At 42.7% G+C, this 26,788-nt stretch overlaps 2 protein-coding genes across 2 annotated transcripts; one reads left to right on the forward strand and one right to left on the reverse strand.

Annotated features, from left to right (window-relative positions):
* Positions 1 to 189: 189 nt before the first annotated feature.
* Positions 190 to 12,522, forward strand: LOC124472934 (WD repeat-containing protein 37). Its single transcript, XM_047028097.1, has 14 exons — positions 190 to 383; positions 1,235 to 1,402; positions 3,536 to 3,632; positions 3,759 to 3,854; positions 3,997 to 4,061; positions 6,160 to 6,295; positions 6,617 to 6,688; positions 6,834 to 6,878; positions 7,299 to 7,375; positions 7,642 to 7,876; positions 7,989 to 8,130; positions 8,860 to 8,994; positions 9,255 to 9,369; positions 9,641 to 12,522. The coding sequence occupies exons 2-14, from the start codon at positions 1,265 to 1,267 to the stop codon at positions 9,770 to 9,772; spliced, it is 1,485 nt and encodes a 494-aa protein (XP_046884053.1). The 5' UTR covers positions 190 to 383; positions 1,235 to 1,264; the 3' UTR covers positions 9,773 to 12,522.
* Positions 12,523 to 13,231: 709 nt separating this feature from the next.
* Positions 13,232 to 25,210, reverse strand: LOC124472312 (double-stranded RNA-specific editase B2-like). The gene is made up of 10 exons (XM_047027085.1): positions 25,108 to 25,210; positions 19,960 to 20,046; positions 18,842 to 19,779; positions 17,064 to 17,181; positions 16,310 to 16,478; positions 15,792 to 15,949; positions 15,478 to 15,646; positions 15,139 to 15,320; positions 14,811 to 14,992; positions 13,232 to 13,979 (listed from the first exon to the last, which is right to left on the reverse strand). Exons 1-10 carry the CDS (start codon positions 25,208 to 25,210, stop codon positions 13,809 to 13,811), a joined length of 2,277 nt encoding a protein of 758 aa, XP_046883041.1. The 3' UTR covers positions 13,232 to 13,808.
* Positions 25,211 to 26,788: the final 1,578 nt, after the last annotated feature.

Consider the following 26,788-nt stretch of genomic DNA (forward strand, 5'->3'; position numbering starts at 1 on the left):
GTGCTTCATTGTGTGTTTTTCAAGTATCTGCAAACTTCTGACACATTTTAGCTGTACATTTCAAACATAAGCCATCATCAACGAATGAGGATCAACATAGTCTGAATCATTGTTATCACCATCTGTTCAGGGTGTTATTTTACATCAACAGTTTGTCTGAAATGGGCTCATAGAAGGCGTCACTTTCTCTGGTGTCCCGGATGAAGCTAATCAAGTCGGCTCTTCCCAACTGTTTTGACAGAGGGGACATTGGTGAGACGTCAACAAGGACCCTAGGCTGGTTGCAGCCAAGCCAACTAAAAAGAGATGTCCGTCTGTTAAAAGATGGTCGCTGGACACATTCATACAATTTGGAATACACACCTGCATATATAGTCGTTCTTGTAAGTATGTTAGCTCTAATTGTACAGTCTTCTGCAGTTAGCTAGATAGCCAGTCTAGCTGTTCTGTTAGCAAGATAGCTAGTTAGCTGATCACAACCTACAGTACAGTACAGTGCCCGTCATGTAGACAAGCATTTTCTAGCTTTGCTAGTTATAGCTCTGTTTGGCTGAGGTGAAGTGCTGTAGCTAATGTAGTAAATGAATGTCCGATGTAATTAAGGGAAACTACCTCGACTGCTGTCTTGCTATGCATTTAGCAAGTAATGCGAGCGTACAGCAGCAGCTAGCTGAAGTAGCGAGCAAGCTGTGGTAATAGTCTTGCTTGCTAGCTAAGTAGCTAACTAAGTAGATTGCTGTTGAGCCAAATATTTTGCCTGTCTGTTTACTGGCTTGAATATGAAAGCCATACGTTTTAAATTACTCTTCGGCCATACTGATGTAAACTTGCTTTTAGGTTAACTGCATGTGGGAAATTGCTGCATTCAGACCTTTTACCTGTCAAATGACGAAAACGACATATACACCAGGCTACCTGAAACACTATGGGTAGCTTAATGCTAGTAGTAGCAAGTTAGCTAGGCCAGGCCCCAAAATGATATCACTTGACTCATGATTTCACAACATGATAACCATGATATTAAATTGCCTGTCTTGAACGAAAGCGCTGTTAATTAGATTTTTTCTTAGATTACATTTACTGTGGTTTTCTAATCTCCAGCCCGAACCGTTTTTTTATATACAACAAAAATGACATTTAGTTGTCAGAATCACAGTTAGTAAACTAGCTTCTTTGAAAAAGATCCATTGCACTTGGGTGTTTGATCATTTGCCTGCTGGTTTCTCCTCCACAGATTGGAGGTTCAGTAGGTGTGTGAGGAGGGATGCCTGTAGAAAGTGGAAGCAGTGCTGCCGCCCGTCAGGCCAAACAGAAGCGCAAGTCCCACAGCCTGTCCATCCGCAGGACCAACAGTACCGAGCAGGAACGCACAGGCTTGCAGAGAGACATGCTGGAGGGACAGGTAAGGGCAGAGAGCCAAAGGGAAAATCAAGCGACCAGATGGTTAAATCAGAGGGAGTCAGTTGGAGGGGGTTAAATCAGAGGGAGTCACTAAACAGTAGACACTGTTAGTGCTAAATTAAGCAATAAGCCCCAAGAGGCCGTGGTTTACGCTGATTTTAGAACAGGTAAGGGGGTTTTCGGCACTCCGCAAAACAATTTTAACAACAATTTTTCTATTTGAAATATACGATGCGCAGTAATATGGAATGTTAAAGAATGTTATGAGGACAACCTGTGAGGTTATGCTGGATTTTACAACGGCATGGAATGCGATATAGCCAATCACAATCAAGGATGGGAACAACCAGTTTTAGAACGCGTTTTTAACACTAAGCATGGGTGCTTGATACATATGTTCTACATTATGTTGATCTGGTGTTTGAGTTTCTAGAGGAATTGGATAGGGTAGTAATGACAGTGCAATAGCTAGGCTGCTACCTTTGGCCTACCTTTTCTCTTATGTAAAGTACCAAAAAGTTCCACTTATTTAAGTAGGCTTAATTAGACTGACATCCATAAGTTTAGTGACCACATTGTTGTTTTTTTTTTTACTGTATCAGAAGAATCAATGAATGTTAGCCTTGAGGTTCTTTCCCCACCGTCAATTTAGCTGTGTAAGGAGAAATGGACAAATCATGTTAGTTTATAAAATATCTGAGATGTTGAGTGGGCTGAACTCTAAAGTGAAGTAATACAACCAGTCTTAGTCTGGTACAATCTTATTATAGAGTGGAAACTGAATGATTACAATCTTTCCAACCAGCTGATTTATGATTTGTCTCTCATCAGAAACATAAATGTAAATATTATATTAAGTCCCCCATGTGTAGTAATTTGTTACATCTTCAACCAGGAAATGTTCCTCACACTGCATATTTAACAAGGAGATGATCATGAAGTCCTTGATTCTGATTGCTAAATTCTGTCTCGTAGCTTAAGAGGTTGACTTTATCAGTCAGTTCCTTTATACCACAGCCACTACATAAAAAGGGAAAGCAACCAACTCCAGAGAGAGGTTGCATCTTGTATGTCTGGTCATTTAAAACGTTTTATCTGATTTCAAGTTGTGGGCACCACATTGTGACAGAAAAGGGAACTCTTTCTTCTACGGCTTTTACTCTCTTATGACTTCTTGTTTTTACTCTGACCTTTTTGAATGGTCATAGTCTTCAGAAAATCTGGAAACCTACTTGCGGATGGAGGTAAGTTGGGTGTTTAGAAATGTTGACAATGTAGCAGAGTATAATGTAGTTGTGGGTACCCGGTTAAATAGTTCATAGAGTTATTTCGTAACACTTGAGACATCTTCAACACACAAAATGTTTTTATCCTCTTAACCATCAGAACGGTTAGCCTACACACTCTTAAATGAGTCATGCTTCTGTGAAAGGAAAATACATCTTAGAGACAGGTTCTATTGAATACCCCTCAGCAGTAGATCTTGAACCACTCTGTCCAAAGGCCCCTTCACTCTGGCACACTGTCCTTGTCCCTTCCTACAACATCCAGCCTGGCTACTGAGCCTGTGAATGCAATGAGTACGGTCCACTGAGCTCCTTAAAAAGACTCCATAGCTGCTGAGGACATTGCTCTTATTTGGTCCACAGTAAGAGTCTGTGCTAAACTAGTTCTTTAGATTCAGTTTTCTAAATATAGATAGATACATTACATATCATATTTCTAAAGCACATTTTTAGCCTTTCTTAAAGGTCCAGATTCAAAAGTTTTTTGTAGTTCATTTTTTTTACCAACGAGTGTATCATGCATTCTAAGAGCCTTTGAAATTGCTGCATTATGTTTTAGTAGGCAACATAGTTACAAGTGGTTTCCAAATCCTTAGATCTTCGTATTGCAAATCCTTAGATCTTAGTATCCCAAATCCTTAGCTATTAGTCGTTGGCCCACATCCCTCCATTACGGTAGTACCAAACAACTAGTACCTATTTTTTAACTTGAAGCTATCATAGATGTACTGTAAAAGTAGCATTGCGAGTTCCTTGCAATTTACTGTACATGTAGCCTTTTTCAGTGTATTAGTCTATTCTGTCTACTCTTGATGTAACGTTGTACTCATGTGTTTTCATTTCTACAGGATTCCAAACTGCCCTTGTCATTGAGGAGCAATCTTCTGGACCTGTTTGGCCAGATTGAGAGGGAGTTTGAAAACCTGTACATTGAAAACATTGAGTGTAAGTAGAGCACACAGACTGCTTGAGTACATCGCTTTGAAATGAACGGCAGGAAACTGCATGCGCTAAGGCTCTGATAGATGTTGATGTTTCGTGGTTGACGACATTGCTTTCAATGTTTTACAGTGCGCAGAGAGATCGAAACCCTCAATGATCGCTTAACGGCTGAAGGTCAAACCATTGAAGGGGGAGACCTCACCAAGGGAGCGCTTAAAGCAAAAGGTTTGATGCCCCAACTTTTGACATTCTGCATTGCTTTATAGGTTAGCATAGCTTTGCGTTCCAAGATACCATGCCATACACGATTCCAGTCAGAAAAATCTGTGAGTTCAATTTTCTGTACATCTTTCTTGTTTGTTTCCAGCGAGTCATAGCACAAGCCAACTGTCTCAAAAACTGAAGACCACCTACAAGGCTTCTACAAGCAAGGTAAAGTTATCATCTTTGTTTCGGCCTTGCATGATTTAGTCCCTTTGGTTTACAGTCTCTAAACAAGCTAGTAGTATTACAAAAACAAAATGGTGTAATAGAAAGCTATTCCACTTTTGTCATGTTGACAGTAATGTTGTCCAAGATTGAAACGGGTTGGTTTGTTCAAGGACTTCCAATGACTTGGAATGACTAAACAAATGGCACTGCTCTCTCTTTGTGCTTTAGCGCTCACATTCTTTCCACGGCATAGCAGGTGGACCCCGCAACTTCAATGTGGGGAACTGGGAGTTGTGGGGTGGAGACTCCTGGGTAACTTCTTCATTCCCCCCATGTGCCATCATGCATGAACAGCCCAGCCATGGGGTTGGCACGTCATCTCCAAGGCACTTGGGGATTCAAATGTAGGACGGAATCTTTTTGGAAGGTTTTTTTAGTGAGATGTGAAAATACTAATTGTTGTCTCTCACTAACTAAGGCTTTCCAAATAAGTTGCATCCTCGTTTCCCCTCCGTGTACATTTTTGTTTTTCGTTTGTACAATAGTACATTACTGAAAGTGTTCAGAGCTCTTAAGCCATCATGCACATAAAGGCAAGATCCCATCTTTTTAAAGCATTTGTATTGTTTAGGATTAATTGTATCAATTAGACTTCAGTTCATCATGGAACAAGTTGTGTGGCCGGTTGGCAAGAGCTAGGTCCTGTCACATTTTTGGCTGTTCACCTGATTAAACATCAGTTCGAACCTTTAGACTTGTTCGCTAGAGTTAACCAATCCCACCAGCATGTCTTCCATCTTATGATGAAGCCACTGTTGGTGTGTACTTTCCACTGCAGTGAAAAAAACTATTTGGGGAAATGCCACTTGGAGCGAAGTCAACTGCTTTATGCTGATGTTCATTGGTGTCAAACAAGCAACAATCTGATATGCTCATTGCAGTCCACACTTTGGAAACTGCCCATGAACTGCTGGGTGCTGTAGATTCTATAGCTTTTCCTTATGCTTTTAGGCTTTTTGCTAGTTGCATTTTGTGGCAGTATTACATTTACACAGGTTCTGGACTTCTTACTAGCTCATTTTGAAATCCTGAATAAGTACTGTTTGTTATAGTCATACAAAACAAAAAATATGTTTTTCATTCAAATAAGTCACAGTGTATTCATAGATCAGACTCCAGAGTTAATAAACTTATAATTTTGTAGGGATCTCTATCGCACATTTACTTTTGAGTACTACTTTTGTTTTCTCCAGAAATCCCTTTTGAACTTTCCAGGGAAATTGCTGCTATGGGAACAGTCTCCCAAAATGCTTGCATTTTTAGCAATCGACTGATGCTGGCTCTGACATACTTATTTGGATAACATTGTGGTTATCCATGTGATTATTATGCTGTTGAGTGTTTGTTAAAGGTGCTGTCAGCTAATGATAAACCCAACTTGTTGACAGTTTTAACGTCTCATAGCACTGACTAGACTGTCATGTGTCATATTTGATCGAATCCGGTATAAAATGTGGAAGTATGATGCAATTTAAGATGATCTCTAAAGTAAATATAACTGACTGCACCTTTAATATTTTATTTCTTGATCAGTTGTGAAAATTGTCATTTCTTTGTGAGATTTATGACTGGCCCTTTTCCCTCCTGCTTTTTACAGTGGGAAGATGTTAAGTGGTTTGTGCCCAATGGCTGACAGAAGTCCACCTTGTATTATGCCTATCTTAAACGTAAACATCTTCAACTGGGAGGAGGTTGACAATAACCATTTGACTATTATCTCATGTTTTTTTTCTTTTATTGTAAACTGCTTAATCTATTCTTTATCCCCTTGTGTGTTTTTTTTTTTTTTTCACAGCTTCTCATTAAAACTCCAGTTTTGATTAATGACATGACACTCCAACTCAGTCAGATGACATAAATATCTAAACCACCCAAGCTTCTTAGCAATGCCTAAGGTACCTCGCTGACTGATCCCTCGCGACCCCCTGAGTGCTGCTGTCCCTGCTTTCCTCTCCCCCTGCTTGCTTGGTGCGAGCTGCCTGAGTCGAGGTCCCCCCGGTTTCTAACTTCCTCATTTCTCTTCCCCACACCTCCCTAGATTGTGTCCAGTTTCAAAGCCACCACATCCAGGGCCGTGTGCCAGTTGGTGAAGGAGTACGTGGGCCACAGGGATGGCATCTGGGACCTGAGTGTCACCAGGACCCAGCCCGTGGTGCTGGGGACCGCATCAGCAGGTAACAAGCTCCTCCCTCTTTAGATGTCCAACTTCGTCCAGCTCTGATGCTCCACTTTGGACACATTTCACTCAACACTAAGCTCCTGAACCCACCTGTCCTCTCTCTCTCTGGATAAGTGGTTCAGCTACATCCATCATGGTTGTGATTGGTAAAGCTGTAAGTGATTGGATAGTTAAGCCTCCTACTAAAGGTGACCTTCAGACATGAATTAACATTGCACTTGTGCACACCGAGAGACACATGTATCACACATGTTTCATGGGCCAGGATGACTTGGCTAGAGTTAGAGTAAATCATGACACGCTCTCGTGCCTGCAGATCACACTGCTATGCTGTGGAGCATTGAGACGGGGAAATGCCTGCTCAAATACGTGGGTCACCAGGGATCAGGTAGGACCAGTGGAGACCTGTTGGATTGCGTAGTAAATTCATTGATAAACTGTCCGTCTTTGTTTATAGCGAACCCCCCATTCCTCAGCAATTTTGTCATTGCTGGTTTGAAATATGTCTCTTTTTGCCTCTTGTCTCTTTCTAGTCAACTCTATAAAGTTCCATCCCACTGAGCAGATGGCTCTTACAGGTAAGGGTTCTTGTCATGGTGACAAATGTCCTTTGTTTCTTTATATTGTTGTGCACAGATTCGTTAGACTGCGCATTTGTGGCTTTATTCGAAAACAATGACTCATAGGGCCTCATTTACTAACAGGATTGTGCCCATTTCAGGCGTAAAATAGCGATTTCTCCCTTCTTTTAACGGCGAGCTAATAAACACTAAAGGGCGGCGTAAGGCACTGATTGCCCAACGAGGATCTGGTTTGATAAATACCACGCAAAATGCGGAAATATACCGTGCGCTATTTGGTTGGGCAGAGGCGCAAATTAAGCTGCGGTCGCAATGTTAGTAAATGAGGCCCATACTATTCTAGTAGTGATATATTTAGAAAATAAGGAATTTGAGCTCTTCCAGTTTTGTGATTGTGTGTGTTCATTCGTTCCATAGCCTCTGGTGACCAGACGGCCCATATCTGGAGATACATGGTGCAGCTCCCCACCCCTCAGCCTGTGGCAGACATCAGTGTAAGCTGGGAGACCCTGACTTGCATTACTGGACCTTGGCCCATGTCACATCTTTGGGTCCGGCCACATTTGTAGAACCCATCTATTTCTCTACTATTTCATTGCAGATAATGGTTGAATGGTAGATGGTGTGTGTATATGGGGCACAAACGCAAGAGGTTAAATGAATGACGTGAAGGGCTTTGCACCAGAGCACAGTGATCAGAGAGTGGACCTCTCCACCTGTGTGACACACTTGTGCCTGTCTGCGTGCGTCCCTCCGGCAGGTGCCCTGCGAGGACGACATCGACTTCTCGGACAAGGACGAGGCGGAGGGAGACGCGGAGGGCCCTAACGAGTGTCCGTCTGTGCGCGTGGCCATGACCACCCTCAGGAGCCACCAGGGCGTGGTCATCGCCGCCGACTGGCTGGTGGGGGGCAAGCAGGTGGTCACTGCCTCCTGGGACCGCGCTGCCAATCTCTACGACGTGGAAACGTCCGAGCTGGTCCACACTCTGACCGGTCAGTTCTGCTGGGTTGACGACCGGAGCTTGGGCTTGGCCTGGCGTTATGGCGTATGTGGACAGTATGCCGGTGGGTGACCCAGCCTTTCTGTGTGTGTGTGTATGTCCAGGCCATGACCAGGAGTTGACTCACTGCTGCACCCACCCTACCCAGCGCCTCGTGGTCACCTCATCCAGAGACACTACCTTCCGTCTGTGGGACTTCAGAGACCCCTCCATCCACTCTGTCAACGTGTTCCAGGGCCACACCGAGTGAGTCTGTCCCTAGGTGACACACCCTGTTCATCGGTTGTCGCAGTTTAAAGTGACACTTTAAAAGAGCAAATATCGATTTAATAAACGTCACAGGCTATATTTTCCCTTCTTCCCCCTAAAAAACAGTACAATTATTGCATGGCTTCAACCAGTCTTTTTAAAGTCCATGTGACACCCGCTTTAAAGTAAAAGTCATCACATTTGTGGTCACGGAAGAGAAGATTTCATGGCTGAAAGCATGAAAACAAGCCACCAGCAATGTGACATTAATTAGCCCTTATTAAGCTGGGCGTCAATTTAGATTAAGTGGGTCCGATTCGGTCTTCCGTACACCATCGGGGACAATGCAGTACATTCAGGGTTTTTTAGCAATACTGCAGCTAACGCCAACACACTAGATCAGATCAAGGGATGTCAGTCAGCCAGGTGAAGGAGCGTGTCACCTGGGACATCAAGGCGGCTCTCGAGGCATTCCTCTGCTTTCTCCTTCCTTTTGAAGGAGTGTGCAAACGGTGAACCGCACATGGGCAGTCAGCCCGTTCCTTCTTGCCCCGTCCCAGTTGTTTTTGAGGCTGACGACGCAGATTAGGAATAGAAACGCCAGCGCTCTGCAGTCTGTCGGCCTGCAGTCTGTCGGCCTGCAGTCTGTCAGCCTCCACTCGCAGGAAGGCGGAGTGGTGGCGTAATGCTGACTGGTGTTATACGCGTGTGTCACCTCGTCTCCAGCACGGTGACGTCAGCGGTCTTCACCGTGGGCGACAACGTGGTGTCGGGGAGCGACGATCGCACCGTCAAAGTGTGGGACCTGAAGAACATGAGGTCACCGATCGCGACCATCCGCACAGACTCGGCGGTCAACAGGTGGGACGTGGGGGCACGAGGGGGGAGCTACGGTCACCTTAGAATACAGAGGGAACTCTTTAGCGTTGATTTAGTTTTATTTGATGTTTTGTTTGATGTGTTCCGTGAGGGTTTTGTTTGGTTGAGGGGCAGTTCTATGGGAGTGTGTGAAGCCCTCTGTGACATGCTTGTGTGTAAATATACAAATACATGGCTATACAAATACATTTGATTTGATTTGTTTGGCACCATTAAGCCTGATTGCTGTTTCCCCTCTGTAGGATAAGCGTGTCAGTGAACCAAAGAATCATAGCTCTTCCTCACGACAATCGTCAAGTCCGACTGTTTGACATGTCTGGAGTGCGGCTGGCTCGACTCCCACGCAGCAACAGACAGGTAACACACACAACAATATAGGAAATAAAGAAATGCATTCATCTTTTCACTCAGACTTTTATCTGAGGTTTTTACTAGGCTTAATAGTGAGCCTACCCAGTCTGACCTGTCACTAGACACAGGAGGAGATGGTAGATACCTAGTCTTGGTCAAGTGATTCACACTAGGGTAGTAGATAGGAAACATTGTAGCGGCCGTGTGCTGTTGGTGCCAGGACGGTGTCATATGTCCCTGGTCTCGTGTCTCCCCTCCCCCCTGTGTCACTCGTCAGGGCCACCGGCGCATGGTGTGCTGCTCCGCCTGGTGCGAGGACAACGCCTCCTGCAACCTGTTCAGCTGCGGCTTCGACCGGCAGGCCATCGGCTGGAACATCAACATCCCGGCCCTGCTGCAGGAGAAGTGAAGAGGGGGGACGGACCTGGGGAGGCTCTGGGCCCCCAGCCTGGCCCCCCCAGCCTGGCCCCCCCAGCCTGGCCCCCCCAGCCTGGGCCCCCCAGCCTGGGCCCCCCAGCCTGGCCCCCTGTGCTCACTGAGACCCCCCCCACCACCACCCCCCATGCTTCAGCGCTCCCACAGCCACCCTCTGGTAGGGAGGAGGGGGCGGGGGGGCTCCCCCTGCTGTTGAGTGTTCTCACATGTTCTCGGGCCCCTTCCCCTGCACACCCAACATGTGTTTTGAGTGTGTGAACGACGTGTGGTTTCTCCCAACTTTGCACCTCACCTGCCCCCCCCCCCCCCACCCCCCACCCATGTATAGAAATGTGATTTTAGGAATTTGCTGTTTAAGAATACAGCACAATAAGAGATGTCAGATGCAGGGGAGGAGAGGTTGGCCTCACTTTCTTCAAAGGACGCTTTGACGACGTGTGTTCACAACGATAGGCATTTTGTTGCGACCCGTTTTAGTTAGCGATACGCCTTGCATACATGCTTCGTGCCCATCTTACCAGCTCAGACTTCGAGCTAGCCTAGCTGCATTAATGTGCCATTACAGCAGACTCACATTTTTAACTAAGTTGACCAGTCCACACACCTGTCTTCTGCAACTCAAACTCAGCACTGGTCACAAACATGCAGTTCTGAGAAAGTCAGTGTTTGTTTGTTCAGTCATGCACCTTTTTTTGCTGTTGTTGAAGAAACAAGCAAACGAACAAGTTGTTACAGTTTCTTGCATTGTTGTATTTTTTTGCCATTGCATATGTTGTACAGAATTGACACAATCCTAATTTTAAACAATACATTGTGCCATTTTAAAATAGTTAGGTGTACGGGGAAAGCTTGAACAGAAATCGTCTTCAGCCGTTTCTTGCGTTGGTAATGGTAATTGAGTCTGAGAGCAAGGCTGTATAAAATTACCGTTATGTGTAGGACTTATGAACAATACTAAATGTGATATCTAGCCTTTTATGGAAAGTGCCCCTAGTTGTCAATAATAAAAAGCTGTTACAGGGTTAGAGCAGTCATACTTCGTAATTGCGCTGTACTAATTATTGAGCAAAATCTCGTAAGAGCGTTGTAATGCATTAGCTGTAATAGCTTGTTGGCTGAGTTGTCATGGTTTTAATGTTTGCCAAAGCAAAGCAGAGAAACGGATAGAAATGTCATTATTACAAATTGCGTGTGTTTGATGGCGTGAATATTTAGAGCGTATTTCAGTATTTCAGTATAGTCTATTGGAATCATCCAAAGCTGCAGACCTTACATTCCTGCTCTGTTGCGTGTATCTAACTGTAATACTATGTAGTACTGTATTTGTATCTTGAATAGACCCCATGAGTACAGTATTAGTATATAGTAGTAGTGACATTCAGGCCAATTATATAGCAGTCACAAACAAAACATTTCCATAACTTAGACAAAATCAGCTACATAATTGAACTTTTCTTGCACCAAACCAAATTAATTATTGTAAAGCTTCTCACCTGAGCACCATTTTTACTTGAGGCACAACTGAACCATATGAATTATAATATATTACCATAGTTTTAAAGGTCGCCCATTTAGGTTTTATGTGTGCCGCAGCATTTACTAGCCTGTTCATTTCACGGGGTTGTCTTTCACATTTATATTTAGTCATTTAGCAGACGCTCTTATCCAGAGCGACTTACAGTGAGTACAGGGACATTACCCCGAGGCAAGTAGGGTGAAGTGCCTTGCCCAAGGACACAACGTCATTTGGCACGGCGGGGACTCGATCCGGTAACCCTCTGATTGCTAGCCCGACTCCCTCACCGCTCAGCCATCTGACTCCCCTGCTTTCATTTGGACCCGTTTTTCATCTATGTTTACTAGAAGTGCACAGAAGTCCCTGACGAAAGCAGCTGCTACTTCTAAAGGGCCGTTGTTTTTTTTCTGGCAGCTGACCTAGCTGTGTTACCACGTCTTCTCACTGCTAGCAGGGATGGATGGCTCCAGTGTAGGAGGGCTAGTGGACATGAGGTTGTGCAATCAAATGCAAACAGTGCTTCTATCCTGTACTACTGTGTGTCTACTCTAGCAGTACCTTGCCAGGGCTAGATTACGAATGCTTTATCAATAGATGGCTGAGTAAATGTGGCGCATCACTACAAGACAACTTACCTGAGACGGCAGCCCTCCTAGTATCCTGGATGGAAGGGAGACCGTTTACTTACAGATCACAGAAATATCACCAACTATTTGACCTGTGAATGTGTCTTTTTAGTTTGACAGTATTTTATAATGGATTCGTTCTCACGGAACTAGGCGGATGAGCATTTGAATGCTTTCTTCTTAGTTGTGTAACGTCTCTGTGCTTAGCTGACCATGATGTGTTTGTTTGTCATTGTTTTGGTCACGTTTCACATCTCAAAATTCTCTCTCTCTTGTACAGTACATCTTGTCCATGTCACTGGAGAGAAATGTCAATATCAACCTCCCAAACCTATAACAACACACACTACATTTCAGGCAGAATCAACAGTGAATAGCCTCGTTAACCTGTGGCATTGTGGTGTTAACCCAATGATGTTTTATGTGCAAAAAAATGATTCAATTTTAACAAGGGGAACACACCACCATGCAAGCCTCGTGAGGTGGTGAAACCATTTTGTTGACGGACAGTTTTGTGAGATAGCTATGTATAAGGAACAAGCTTCAGCTTGGGTTATGAATAAAATGTGTTTCATTCCCTCACGCTCTGTTTTGCTCTCTTGATTCTAAGGGTTAGGGTTAGACTTGTCAGTAAAATGATGTATATGAATTTGAACAAGTTAAATTGACCTTGTGTCATGCTCATCAGAAAAAGAGCACACAGTTGAATACAAATGAGCAAATTTACTTCCTATGACAAAAATATTCATTTAAATCCCACATATCAAAAGTCACTGAAATGGACAATAGTGTCGTGTAACAATGGCTATCTGTAAAAATTACAAGACAAACTATGAGTATTTGTTATTGTCAGCAAAAATATACACCGTCACAAGCCCTTGACTACAGTACAAGCTTTCCCACATCATACAAAGATCAAATGAACATCTGAACCAATAATAGATATACAACAATCTTCTAAGTTGAGGAACATAGTTGACCATTCAAGAAAATAATACCTTTCAAGAGAGTACTATTCTAGACATTTGTGTCACATACAACCTTGTCATATTGTAAGCAGGTAAAATGCATTTGTTGATTTACCAATGGTACCATTCTCCTCTACCAGTAGTTCTCAATTAGTGGGCCACCCTGTCCATATTCCTGTTGTGACCTCTTTGTACCACTAGAGGTCCCTCATTGTCCATTATCCTTTTTGCCAAGTCCTGTGTCCATGCTACAATTACACATTTAGTAATGTTCTTTTAGAAATCAAACAAAAACTTTGAGATAAAACAGCCCTGTAATAACAGTGACATGTTAAAGCACTTAAAAGAAACACAAAAAGGGAAGTCACAAACAATGTGGCATTTAACTTGTAGAAAAGAAACATAGATATGATTTAATCATGTGCTTTACTGCTGAATTTCAGCCATGAACGCAGACAATGAAGTAGCAGTGCTGTTTCAGTGAGAGAGAGTTGAGAGCACTAAAAGCTTTTACTTCAGTCCCGCTGATTCATAGTGACTCATCATAAAGTGTGTGTGAATCAGCAGATTTGAACATTGCACACCTGACTAAAACCAAGTTCTCTTCTCTCACAGATAACTAGACTAATACTTTCCTGTGTTCTCATCTGCGTCAACAACTCAACAGGTGCGACTGAATGACTACTACATGTGGGTAAGATGTAAGACAGGATCATCTTTGGGGTCTTTTGTTAGTTTGGAAAGAAGGGACAGCCATATACTCATCTTATTGTGGACACACAAACTCAACAAACATGAACACGTTCTAAAGTCCCTTTCTCTCCTCGCCCTTTCTTGATCACACACACAGTCACCCCGACAAACATGGACCTACACTCCATCACTATGGGGTCTGGACACTCACACACTGATCTGGAAGTCCTCGTGGGCTGGTGGTTTCCTCACCCAGGTTCCTAGCCCTGAGTCCTGCAGAGAGAGGACAAACTTCTGCCTGGCTCTCTGATAAGTCTTAGCGGCCATCTTGACTCCCAAGTACGTCTTGGTCTCCACATCAAACTCTCCTTTCTTCAGCTGGATAGAGAGACGGGGGGAGGGGGGGAGGGAGGGAAATGGCTTGGGTTAATAAAACATGCCACCCAGACAGAATAAAAAGTAATGACCCAGTACAAACTGCAAACTTCAACAGCTGGGCCATCTTCACCAGCAAATGAACTTTCTTCTGCTTTCAGTTTTTTCTTCTCTCATGCTATTCTTGACCTGATATTACACTCACGCACTCACTCACTTTCTGTCTTTCTTCTCCCTTCCTCGCTCATCTCTTTTCTGTTTTTGTGTTGCCTTTGGTCTGTCTTGCCCCATCCTTTCATGCATCTTCTCGCTCTCGCACTCACCCTCCCTTCCTGCACATTTTTTAAATTAAGTACAGCCAAGATTTCTTTTTTTTCCGATGACTCTGTTTACTGTTTACTTTTATACTGAGTGCAGAAGAGAACATAAGCTGCTGGGAAGTATTGAAATGCTTTTAAATATAATGACGTCTCTACTGTCATCTAAATGTTACCATCGCCATTTGGAACCTAGGAATGTGACACATGCATATTTAATTTCACAATAAGAATAAAACTGTACGGCATCCTAAATCTTAAATAAACATCATCCTAATGAGCCTTAGATGGAAATGTTGTTCAAGCACACAGATAGATGGATTGCATCGGCTTTGCAAGTCTAATTCAGAGATTCCATTTAAACAATTGTTTTGTACTTGTCAGGTCACCTTAGCAATGCTTTTTCCACATGTGGAATTATGGAAGAGTGGTTTGTACCTATAAATGAAGGCCTCTCCAAAAGATAACCACAGACTGAATAACCAGAATGTTGCCATGCAGTTTCTCACTGACCCACCTTGTAATGTAGTCTATGCCACCGGGTGAAGAGGGAGTGCTTACAGAGCCGAGACGGCACACCTGAAACGTCCTTCCTTCCTGTGGAGCTGCTGACCACCTCCAGCTCTCCATCACCCCAGCTCCAGTTCATACTGGAAGGCAGGGCCTTCCCTGGCTGGCGGCCCTCACTGCTACTGAGGCCTGGGGGGGGGGGAGCACGACAACAGCCTGGAGTTAAGAGCCTGGAGGACACCTATCTACCTCACAACCTGCCCTTAGCTACTACCATTATGACACAAGCTACTGCAGGACGTGCATGCGAGATGTCTCGGTTGTGTGGTACGTACAGCCCAGGAGCAGTTGGGTACGTCTGTAGGGGCAAGGCAGGTGGGTGACATGGCCGAGCCGCCGCCCTATGGCCCTGCCCAGGTGACCAGTGTGACACAGACTGCCCACCGTCAGGCTGTGGAGGTACACCGGCTCCACAAAGTGAGACAGGAGGGAACCCTGAAGACCTAGAACGTTCCACCTAGAGAAACAAGGTGAAAGGATTGTACTAGAATGATAAATGCCAGTAAAAGTGACAAAACACATAGGGATAGATAACGATTGAAATAGATAGTGTTTCATGCATAAATACATTTCCACAGTGGGGAGTATGCATATTGCATCCATGTCAAGCTTACCTGGCCATTTTGTCCGTGCAGGACATGGTAACAAGAGTTTGGTCCCCCAGTGCTTTGTCCCATGTCTGATTGGACCGCCTCACACTAACAGGAAGTGTCCCCTCGCCCGGCTCCATCTTCATCCTGAGATGGCAGTGGAAGTTCCTTACCAATCGGTGGCTGCTGGGTTCTACAGAGCAGGAGGCAATCATGACAGACAAATGAGACTGCTCTCATACGAACACATGCTTATCGAAAAACCACAATGGAACATGAAGAGGCCCCATGGCATGAAGCCGTACAGCACGGTGTGTACTGGTGGACGGGTTTCTTACGGGTAGCCGTGAGCTCGTAGGGGCAGTTGAGGCGAGCGTCTCCACAGGGGGATGAGCTGACGTACATGTGGAAGAGGACGCCGTCTCTCAGGCGGTACCCGGGACCAGGGCCAGGGCCTCGGACAAAGACGGACGCCTCTGTGTCGTCTCGCCTTTCACTTCACAGACATGGACAGAAGAACATGTTTCAAGTGTCCTTTCGGACTATTCTGAAGCATTCACGTGAGGCAAAAGGGGGTTGTCAGCAAAAGCATGTCACTTGAGAACTTGGTCAATGGGTCTAATGAGTAAGTGATCACGAATTGTTCTCTGTATTACTGAAAGAATCTGTGAAAGGACCAGATTATAGTTTGTCATACTTTTGATTGAACACATCCAGTAGAATAATCCCTTTTCTTTGACGAAACAACTGTTAATGCATATTCTCCATGCAATCTGTGAAGCCCTCTGCGACATTGCTTGTGAGAAGTGCTCGACAAATACAATTTGGTTTGATTTCATTAGACGTGCAATTTTACCCCAGGAGAAGTTCCAGTTGAGAGTAGAGGAAGCGAACAAAGGCTCGCCGGGTAATGACCTCAGCGTGGGCATCCCAGACAGCCAGTCCCTGGTCACTGCTGTTCCCGCTTCTTAAACATTTAGTCCCTGTCCCCAAGGCCACAACTTGGGCTTGTCTCCAATCAAAACCTGAGGGAGACCATGGCAAAAATGACTGTTAGAGTATATATCCAAAGCTGATTGGATTATAATATGTATGATGTGATGTTCCTCAGCTTGAATTACAACAATACAAGGTACAAGTTTATGCATGCAATATATATGTACAGTACTGTACAAATACAATTTGACATGTCACTATACCACAGCTCCTGAAGTCAGACCAAAGTGACATACAGTGTATCTAAACTTCCTCACACCTCACTCAGAATCCACATTTTAATTAAACTATGACTACAATGTTCCGAGACACTAAGTAATAGTCTATAAATAATAAATTAAACTAACGTTATGAAAAACCAACACAATACACCAATCTTGTATTGTTGTTGTGTTCCAATCTCATGAAATATTTGTGAACCTGTAATGAATGTCTGCCTGCATCCATAGAAGGGTATGAAGTGTAGTGTTATCTAGATTATTCCTCATGCAATTGTTCACTTTGTGCTCCTGTTCTTTAACTGGTTCAAACACGTTTTAGGATGTAAAATCAAAACATCCACTGGCTCAATTTAGAACTGGACCTGTGAAACATTTTACAGAAATACATCTTACCTCTAGTCATCACGATTCCTGCCAGAACTTTGTGGCGGGCGTGCGAGGTTGAGGAGCACCTGTCAGACAGCTCATAGTATTTGTCTCTCACCATGTGGAATACTTGCTCTGCAAAGCACTGTCATAAAAAAAATAATCTCAAAAAACTTTGCAATTACCAAGAGTAACAGTTCTATGTGCTCATGTACTCAGTTCCATTGTAACATATAGTTACAGACCTGGGAACAGAATGAAGCCACAAAACGTCCTCTGAATAGAACAATGGTATTTTTTGTTCTGTTTCTGTTATTTATAAGTATGTTGAAGTATGTGTCTCTCCTCTATGTGTCCTGTTCTGTACTGTCTAAATCCAAAATAACTAGAAATAGTTCTGCATCTACAGGTAGCTGTGGACCTGCCCCATTATGTCTGAGGGAGTCATCTGCATATAGACTTGCCACATCATTTTGTGACAGCTCTCTCATTGATTTTGTCAGCTTCTCTCCATCAGCTCAACCATCGAGTGACGCCTGAAATATTGTCCCTGTCAGCTCACTGTATCTCCCAGTACATTTCATGTGACTTCCCTTGGAAACCTCCACCCAATTGAGCATTATATATAGTTCTTATGATGAGAAACGGGAAAATAGGTTGACAACACACTACTAACAAAGTTACAAATACAAAACTCAATGAAGATTGAAGTTACCAGTCCAATACAAGTCTGGATATCTAATGTATTTGATTATATATTAAATGATACACATCTTGAGTTTCTGAAAAATGGTGTAATCTAGACAACCATGCCACAAGGTCATGTTTAATGAGAGTGTTAAACAATTAGCGGCTATATTAATATGCTCTTCACACCTCCTCCCCTCTCCACTCCAATCTCCTTGAGTTGAGACTCCTCCTTCATCACTAATGTGTGCTAATAATGTTCATTAGGGCGTCCTGCTGCCTGACAGACTGTTCAATGAGGAGGGGGATTCTAAGTTCTCCGGAGGGAGGAAAAATATATAATTCATTCAGACCTACCAAAAACCAACTAATCCATTTTTGAAAATGTTGATGATGTTGTCCAAAATACATCAAATCTGAAACCACATTGGACATTTTGGACTAATGAAATCTCTGTTCCTTATACAAATTGTAACAACCCTCTTTGACTTTCTTAACCATAAGATCCAACTTACGGCCAGCATAAGATGTGCCAAAACACTCCATACAACTCCATAACAAAACGGTGTGACAGGGAACGTTGAGTAGAGCAGAGTCCACTGGGGCAGTGAAATGACTCTCTGTAAGCTAAACTTCTGAGACAGATCTCCGAGGACACGATAGCAAGGATGACAAAGGGAGAGTTCCAGCAAGGCCAGGGAGACGAGAGTGCTGTATAGCTGTTGCGCTTGGGCATGCGGGACAGTATTCAGCCCTCAAGCTCTCGGTCATGGTCGCTATTCTGATATGACACACTTCATTGGCTGACAGTCGGAGCAGCTCAAACACATTCACGGAGGCCATTTCAAACATACAGAATGTAGGCACGGTGGGCAGGAAAACTCAACGAGCCTCAGGACAATTAGGTGTGTTTCAGATGAGTCATTTAACAGCAACATGGGCTCATGGTTTGCAGAATGCCTAAGTGTGTTTTGAAAGTAGACATTGCTTTTTGCCAATGCGCTTCTGTCTCCCATGTGACTGCTACGGCAAACCAAAGCAATGGTTCGGACTGATGTACTGCTATAAAAAAAAAGATGGTAAAAATTGTGCATTGAATTCAAAGAAAGGATACCCACCTGAGGTAGCTGACTGCTCTTGGTCCCATAGGCAGCCAGATCGAAGGAGTTTCTGCCCCGCCCCAAGCTGACATTAAACAGCTGTTGCAAGGCTGCTTCTGCTGCCTGGGCCCTGGCCTGCTTCTTACTGCGCCCACATCCTTCGAACACCCTCCCCCTCACTCTCAAAGCCATAACAAAACTCCTAATAGGCCTTCCCTGCACTCTCTCTGTAAGGCAGACATACCTCAACCCTGGATGCAGGTCATTTAATATAGCCACTGGACTCAGTTGCTCAAAGATGGTAGAGCCAATGCTTTGCCTTTTAGGGTCCGCTGAGGCCATTAAATCCAGAGAGAGGCACATTAATCTTCCATGGTCATACACTGGAGAAATTGATTCTTTTACACCTGTCGTGCAATAGTCCTTTGGTGTGGATGGATCAAACTCCTGGAAAAGGGTACTGGCAACGTCCGCAAGGTCGGAGGTGAAGTCTGAAGTGGTGTTGGTGAGGTTGCCCATGGTCACGTGAGCCTGGGTGGCATTGGGGAACTGAATGAAGGAGCGAAGGGCCAGCTCTGCCGCCCTCATCTTAGCCTGCTTTTTGGTTGGTCCTCGCCCCTCAAACCTGAGGCTATTGACCTCAACACTTATGGCGAACACAGGTGCATGTACTGGTCCTGTTTGGGATACTATCTCATACTGAAGACCTGGTTGAAGCTCATTTAGCTGCACCAGGGCGTTCTTCTGACTAACCGACCAGGGTGTTCGCTTAGAAGTCAGATGGAGTTGGTAGAGGTGCCTGTCTTTGCCCTCCACCAATGGCTGCTTTCTTTTCAGACCTCTTGTCCTGCCTCTCTGGAAGCCTTTTTGCATGGTTGTTGTTTGTTTTGATGGTATGGAACGCTCAGTGTGGTTTCTGCTATCCCGATTTTCCTTAACCTCCAAGCTGCTGGTACCTGATAACCAGTTGAGAGGGGAAATCATCACAGTTAGAAGACTCTCTGTGAATATTGATACGTTTCATGACAGCATGGCTGGGTGAATATTGACACGTTTCATGACAGCATGGCTGGAACAGTTTTGTTTGAAATCATGAGAATTGCAGATAAAGAAACACACACAAACAGATTCATTACTTGAATTGTCCCCATCTTCTGTTGATGGTCTCCAAGGTTCACTTTCCCTCTTCAGATCTACAAAGGATGATACCATGCTGACGCGTTCTGAAACAGAAGACAACAGAACAGAACCGAGGGTGAAGACCCATCAGATCTCTAATTGATATTATTGTAACTACTGGATTAGCATAGTAAATTAAATTTTGGGGCAAAACAACCAGTCTTTCAACAAACAAGTTTAAGAAAATGAGTCAATTTATGGAGTTTATGGTTACATAATGCTGCAAAACAATTAAATATGCATTGTATAAGAAGTTTATAAAATCTTCACATTTTGTTATTATGCCCCTATCATATTATAATCAATAATTCTATATTCTTAAAATTTACATTTACATTTATTCATCTAGCAGACGCTTTTATCCAAAGCGACATCCAAGAGAGAGCTTTACAAAAGTGCATAGGTCAATGATCATGAACAACGAGATAGCCCCAAAAACATTGTGGGTAGCCAAAACATGAAGCATACATTGTGAAAAGCAAATAAGTGCCAATGGGAAGAAACATAAGAGCATGTAGTTAAACAAGTTACAACTAATGCTCTTACTGTTACTGTTACTCTTACTGTCTTACAATTAATATTCTTATTGTAGATTGAATTGTGACCATTTATACTGTAGTTCACTGTCGCTCACCACTGGAAACAGGAAGACACTTATGTAAAGGTTGCCCATTATTAATGCCGGGGTTTACCCTTGTGGTCCCAGGTTGACATGACCAGATTACCGGCGTACACCACAAAAGTATGCTCTTGGTTTTGGCCCCTGAACCTGGTGACTCCAATATCACTAAGATGTATCTACTGTTGCAGCACTGTTTAATAGACTATGCTTATGTGCATGCAAGCATGCAGGCATGCGTGCGTGCGTGCAAGTGTGTGTGTGTACAGTGTCTGTGGATGTGTGTTTATTAGTGGGTGGATGCATGTGTGTATGTGAGTGGAGGGATGAATTTGACAATAGTGTTTAGCCTAGTAAATGTGTAGTGTAGTGTATTACATGAACTGTAGCATGATCCCCATTAGCATGCATTCCTTAGCTTTAGTTCAGATTATACATGGCACAGACTCACAGGAAACTACAGTTTAGTCATTTGTTTCCAGAGTACAGTTCGAGCCACCTGTACATTTATGAGTCTAATGCTCCATGAAATAGTCGTAAGAAAATAAACTAAAACACAGATAGATGCACAACATTTGCTTTTGGCTTTAAATAACATGAAACGTGTCAGCTGTATTGCTATACATTTTTAAGTTTACAGATGTGGCTAAGTGTTACTTACAGTTTGTGGGAACACCCACTCATCGTGTATGTAGTGAGTAGTGTGCTGTATCTTTCCTGTATTTTTCACACTGCATAATCAACATGTAAAGCCAATATGAAGCCACACTGGCTGCTGAATGACCTGACTATTTCGAAATGACTCTGTTATCCACCCCACTGCCCTTTCCACAGAGATATCAATGTCTCATAAACAGATCATCTCAAATACAAATCCCGTACCGACAACGTTGATGGAAAGTAGAAATGGAATCTCTATCACTTTCTCGTATCATCTTCCACAGTAACTGTTTATCAAGCCCCAGACGAAACGTTCTTTCATCCGCTCATTGTTAATGAACCTTATTTAATAGAATAATGAAATTAGGCATGGCAGAGGAAAGTGAAAAACACCCGCGTCCAGTGTATGTGGCCTGACAGCCATGGATAATCTCATTTGCTGGAGCATAATTAATGGAAAGTGGTTTCATTTACTCTTAATGCATACTGTCTTTTCTCAAGGGCAAGCAAACAGTCAACTTCTTAGATAGCTTGTACAGTATACTGAATATTGGCTGGTCAATATCAGTAATAAGGGGTTTGACACTCAAGCGATGATGATGATAAATAGCTTTTTGTATTGTGGTTTACATAAACATCTTCGAGAGTAAGAATGGCCACTTTGGGTTCATGTGTGGGATCTGTATTTCCAACCACCAGTGTGTTTGCTGAAGGCTGTTTTGTGACTCAGTGGATAGTTGACAAGAATTTCTGCCATTTCTGCCAAACACGGTCTTCGATCACATAGTGAACTATTTAGTTACATTAAACTGAGATAGATGTGATTCCTGTAATATTTCTGTACAAACTACTGTATCATTATAATTCTGTACCATCAATCCGTATTTGTGTAAACAAGTTGGCGTAAATTGTAACTTTCCCATATGGTGGCTTACGTGCTGCCACTGTAATTATCATCAAGCAAATGATACAAAGAAACTGCATCCTAGCATCCCAGCATCAGGGTCATGATAATAGCCCCCTTCAGCAAATTACACAGAGAGGGGGATCGTCTGAACGTGTGAGACAGATTTGAGAGAAACTCTGAGAACATCATTATCCTGTCTACTTTAGGCAGTAAAACAATAAAGCGGTCTTACATTACTGTATACAATGACATACAGTACTGTAACTGTACTATTCAAATAAAGCAAAGCAATGACAATGTAATTTGTGGAAATATGATATGGTAAATTCACTCAAAATTCCACTTGAAATAGAAAGTGCTGAAGGATGGACTGTCTATGCCACGGACATTATGTAGTTTACTAGTTCCGTTTCTTTATGCATGCTTCACTGTGGAGTTCATACACAAGACATCTACCATCATCAAGAAGGGCTACATCATTCCCACAAGTGCACATTTGTCAGCTTGTGTTCCACACATGCATGGCATTTCCACAATTCCACCCGTCTAGAGGCTCAAATAAGTGTTTCTCACACATAATGGCAACAAATTGCTCATCATTTGTCTTCACTAGAATATACCAGCTCAGCATGGAGAGGAGGAGGAGCTGGGGGGAGATGAAATGAGGCAAGAAATAAGCCAACGGAAGTCTTGAAGAGGAACAAGGTTTCATTGGGGTAGACATCAAAACAGTGTTGGAAGAAAGATATGATTAGGTCAAAATGTAACCCAATAATGTCAAATGGGGTTTTATACAATTACCTTGTAACAGTTCAAATACATACTGCATTGTAGAAAAAGGACACTGTAGAGGGTGACATTTTTTAAGATTAAGAGCGACAATTAGGGTATGAATAGTTAAATTATCAGTAGTGATTTATTTCAATTCCTTGTTGACTTATTGTAACTCAATTCTGGCTGTGCTGAGGAGAACAGGTCAGGATCAGTGTTTAACCTGATGTCGGGAGATACTGTGGCCAAGTCCTGTGAACGCTACTCAAGCACTCAGCCTGTCTCTGTCATCTGAAGCCTCATATTGACAGTCAAGCCACACACACACACTTTCCTTTGTGCAGCAAAGAAAAGAAGAAGCTTCCCTCCTGTCTCATTCACTTGACTTCGGGATAAAAAATTCAAAATCCAACATGCCTGCTTACTGAAGAGCCTCACTCTATGTGGCCAGCACTATCCTGAGGTTGGTGAACTGACATCACACAACTGATTGTTCTTGTTCTTTAGCTTTCCTTAGGAAGGTTAATTACCTACAACTTACGCTTAGTAGCTCAACTTGGAACGTTTTTTCTTTAAAGAGGAACGTCTGTGTTTAATGTGAAACTCAGTCTTCTTCTAAAAAATGGAGGGAGATCTATTGACAAGAGAACAATGGCATCCTATGGACAGTTTTGGACATCCTGTTCTGTCAGGTGTTGTTGTGTTGATGTGCTGTGACAATTGTCCCACAAAAAAGCCATATGAATGCTATGTGAATGCTTATTTTAATGATTAAATTACCTTTGCTCTACAAAAGTGTGATTATGAAAATTGAATCCAATATTCAAAGTGGGGATAAAAACAACACATTTGGGTTGACAACAACAGATGATGGAAATTAGTAAACAGCAACTGCTGTTCCATCATTGTAATCTTGTGGGGATTAGGGACAGTATTTGTGTAATAACTTTAAATTGTATTTACATTTACAATAATAGTTGGATGTTCATTTATTCTTCTGAAACCACTGTCGATTTGGCAATGGTTAATTAATTTGTTCTTCAGAGACTTTACCTCTCTATAATATACCACAAAAGAAAATAATGACATAATTGCTAAACAAATATTGAATAAGAGGTAGACACTTCCAGAGTCCCACTTAGTGTCCTGCTGGCTCTCTCTCCACTAACAGTCTGACATTCACAAACTAGACATGGTGCTCCAATCAACATGCCAATACAAAACAAGTAGCCTTCTTGTCAACTCATTCTGAGGAGGAACCCCAGAAGGAGGTCAATGATGATGCCCACAGAATGCTAGGAGATGCAGGTCATCACAATATTGCATACTATTAAAAATGGTCGTTCCTTCAGTCAATTCCACCATCTTTCCTCCCCATTAAACAAAAATGACCATTAGGTCACAAATGTAATGGAAAAGGCTTAGGCACTTTGAATGAGCATAGGACTTAATACAACCCCCTTTCATGAAATAATCTGCAGCATTTGCTCAGGATTAGTATGACAGGAACAATGACAACGTAATCCTAAAATGTCAACCTGTTGCCTCAAAGACAATAGTAATTATTGTGAAAGCTTTCATGATGAAGAGTACTCTTAAATATCAGGGGTAGAGGGTTATCAAAGCCAGCAAATAATGGGTGACATTGTGGAGGACAAGTGGTTGATTGAAGTAATAGTAGTCCTTAAAAAGGATTTAATTTAGTTCTAGAACTAAATTTAAGGTTTAAGGTTTAGGCATAGCATTAAAAGGCAACATATTGTTCCAAAACAACATACTGTTCACAAATACACAACAGTGTTTGATGAGAGCTGCCAGAACATAGTGTTCTGTATCATACTGCTATAATCAACCGTAATAATCGGAGAAACCATCGGATACATCTAAATTTAAAAGTAATAATAATAACGATAAAAGTAAATAATAAACATTTTTGGTTGTGTAGGAAATTAATGTTTTACAGGCAGAGTTTTACAAGTTTTTGTTTTTAAATAGGGGTAAGCATAACAGTATATTGGTACACAGTAGACATGGTTTACAGGTAGCCTTCATGAACAACCTTGAAACTAATTTGTTCAGTGAGTAAATCAGTTTAGACTTAGCATGCGTAGCACTATCCCGACATTGGCACCGGTTTCGGCAACTAACCTTTCCTAATACACCTTCTCCTTCGTCTCCTTTTGAACTTGCTCTTTTGACCACAGTCTGAAGTTTTCTCAGGTCGGCTACTGTTTTGAAGGTCCACAGACATCGTTGAGACTCCGTTATCAGCGCCTGTTGCCTTCACGGTGTTCTTTTGTTTTCTTTTTAATGGATAATAATGAACTGTTAAGTGGACGTTTCCCGGAGCACATTCGCTATGTTGGAGGACTGCAGTCGAGAAAAGAAGGATGTTCGTGCATGATCCAAGCCCCCCACCAATGTGCTTTGATTCCCCCTCCGTGAACAGTTTTTGTACGGTGACGTCAAAACTCAAAGGAAAAAACTCCCAGCCCCACACGAATATGCTTAAAAAGTATGTATGCTTCCCGTTAACGTTCTTGTGCTTAAATGGTTATTAGGTTTGTGACCCGTTTCAAACTTTTCCCACATACACTTAACATTCAGCACCATGGACAGCGCACATACTGTCAACGATTTCCAGATGCAACCAAATTTAAGAGGTTAATCAATTGATATGACCTTACAAGCCTAACTATTGACGTGTCTACCTGTACCTTGAACCTTGGGAACTGCGATTTGCTGTTGATAGAACAGCAAGCTCCTGGAATATTCTGCCACATAATGTCAATGTTTGTTGAAACCAAGTTAACTTAGTCTGGTTTACACCATCCTACTCCTTGAAATTATGTCTAGAAGAGGTGGTTTGGAGACTGGGGTTCACCTCTAGCCTTACACAACTGAACAAGAAAATGGAAAGAAGGCTTTGGATGAAACTCACAGCTGGGAGATAAAGGTACACAACAAATGGAGCACAGAATGCAGACTGGACAGAGTGTGTAGGACTGGGTTAGGGTTAGCTCCAAACCACAACAACTACAAGATACCTGTCTGCTCACCAAATACAATTGATCGAAATGCTTTACATAATCCACTCCTACCATTTCCACTCACTACTTTCAATTGATGTCAAGGGTTTAATCCCTGCCAATCACACTCCTCATTATAATAATGAATGACACTCCAATCAAGATTGGAAGTATATTTGTACATTTCACTGTACCAATGACTGCGTAATTCAGATTGTCATTTTTTTCAGAGGAAATTCTGTATATGCTTATTGTTTGTTTGTTCTCCCCCTCCATTTCGATTTTCATCAATGGATTAACAGCTCCTGTAGCTTTACCTATTTCCTTATCTGTGCTTGAAGCTCCCCTGTGTTTGGGGAACGTGTGCAGAACCTCCCGGGACCACATATCTCAGATAACGTTTCAACTTACTGCCTCTAGAGATCTGTGTGCTCTTGTCTTTACCTGTAGCTCCTCTCTCTGCCCTATCTCTTACCTTCTGTCAAATACATCCCATTCTGTTCTAGTGTGTCCATCTTGTCCATCCCAAACTAGGGATTTCATGCTATGTTCCAGATTACTAGTATGACATGGGCTGAGAGAAGAGGTGTGACGACGAAAACCAATTTCATTGGTGTTTTGATGTGGATTTAGGTTTCCCATTGCCTTAAGGATTACTGTCCTGTTAAAGCAGTGACGTGCTTCCAAGATCCTCCATATTTGAAGAGAGGTGCTTGAGACGGCTTAAAGATTGTTTTAAGAGTTCAGGTATTACTTATTCAGTATTGCAGAGGATTACAGACAACAAGATAGGAGATGTT

This window comes from Hypomesus transpacificus, chromosome 10, assembly GCF_021917145.1.
Source record: "Hypomesus transpacificus isolate Combined female chromosome 10, fHypTra1, whole genome shotgun sequence".
NCBI lineage: Eukaryota > Metazoa > Chordata > Actinopteri > Osmeriformes > Osmeridae > Hypomesus > Hypomesus transpacificus.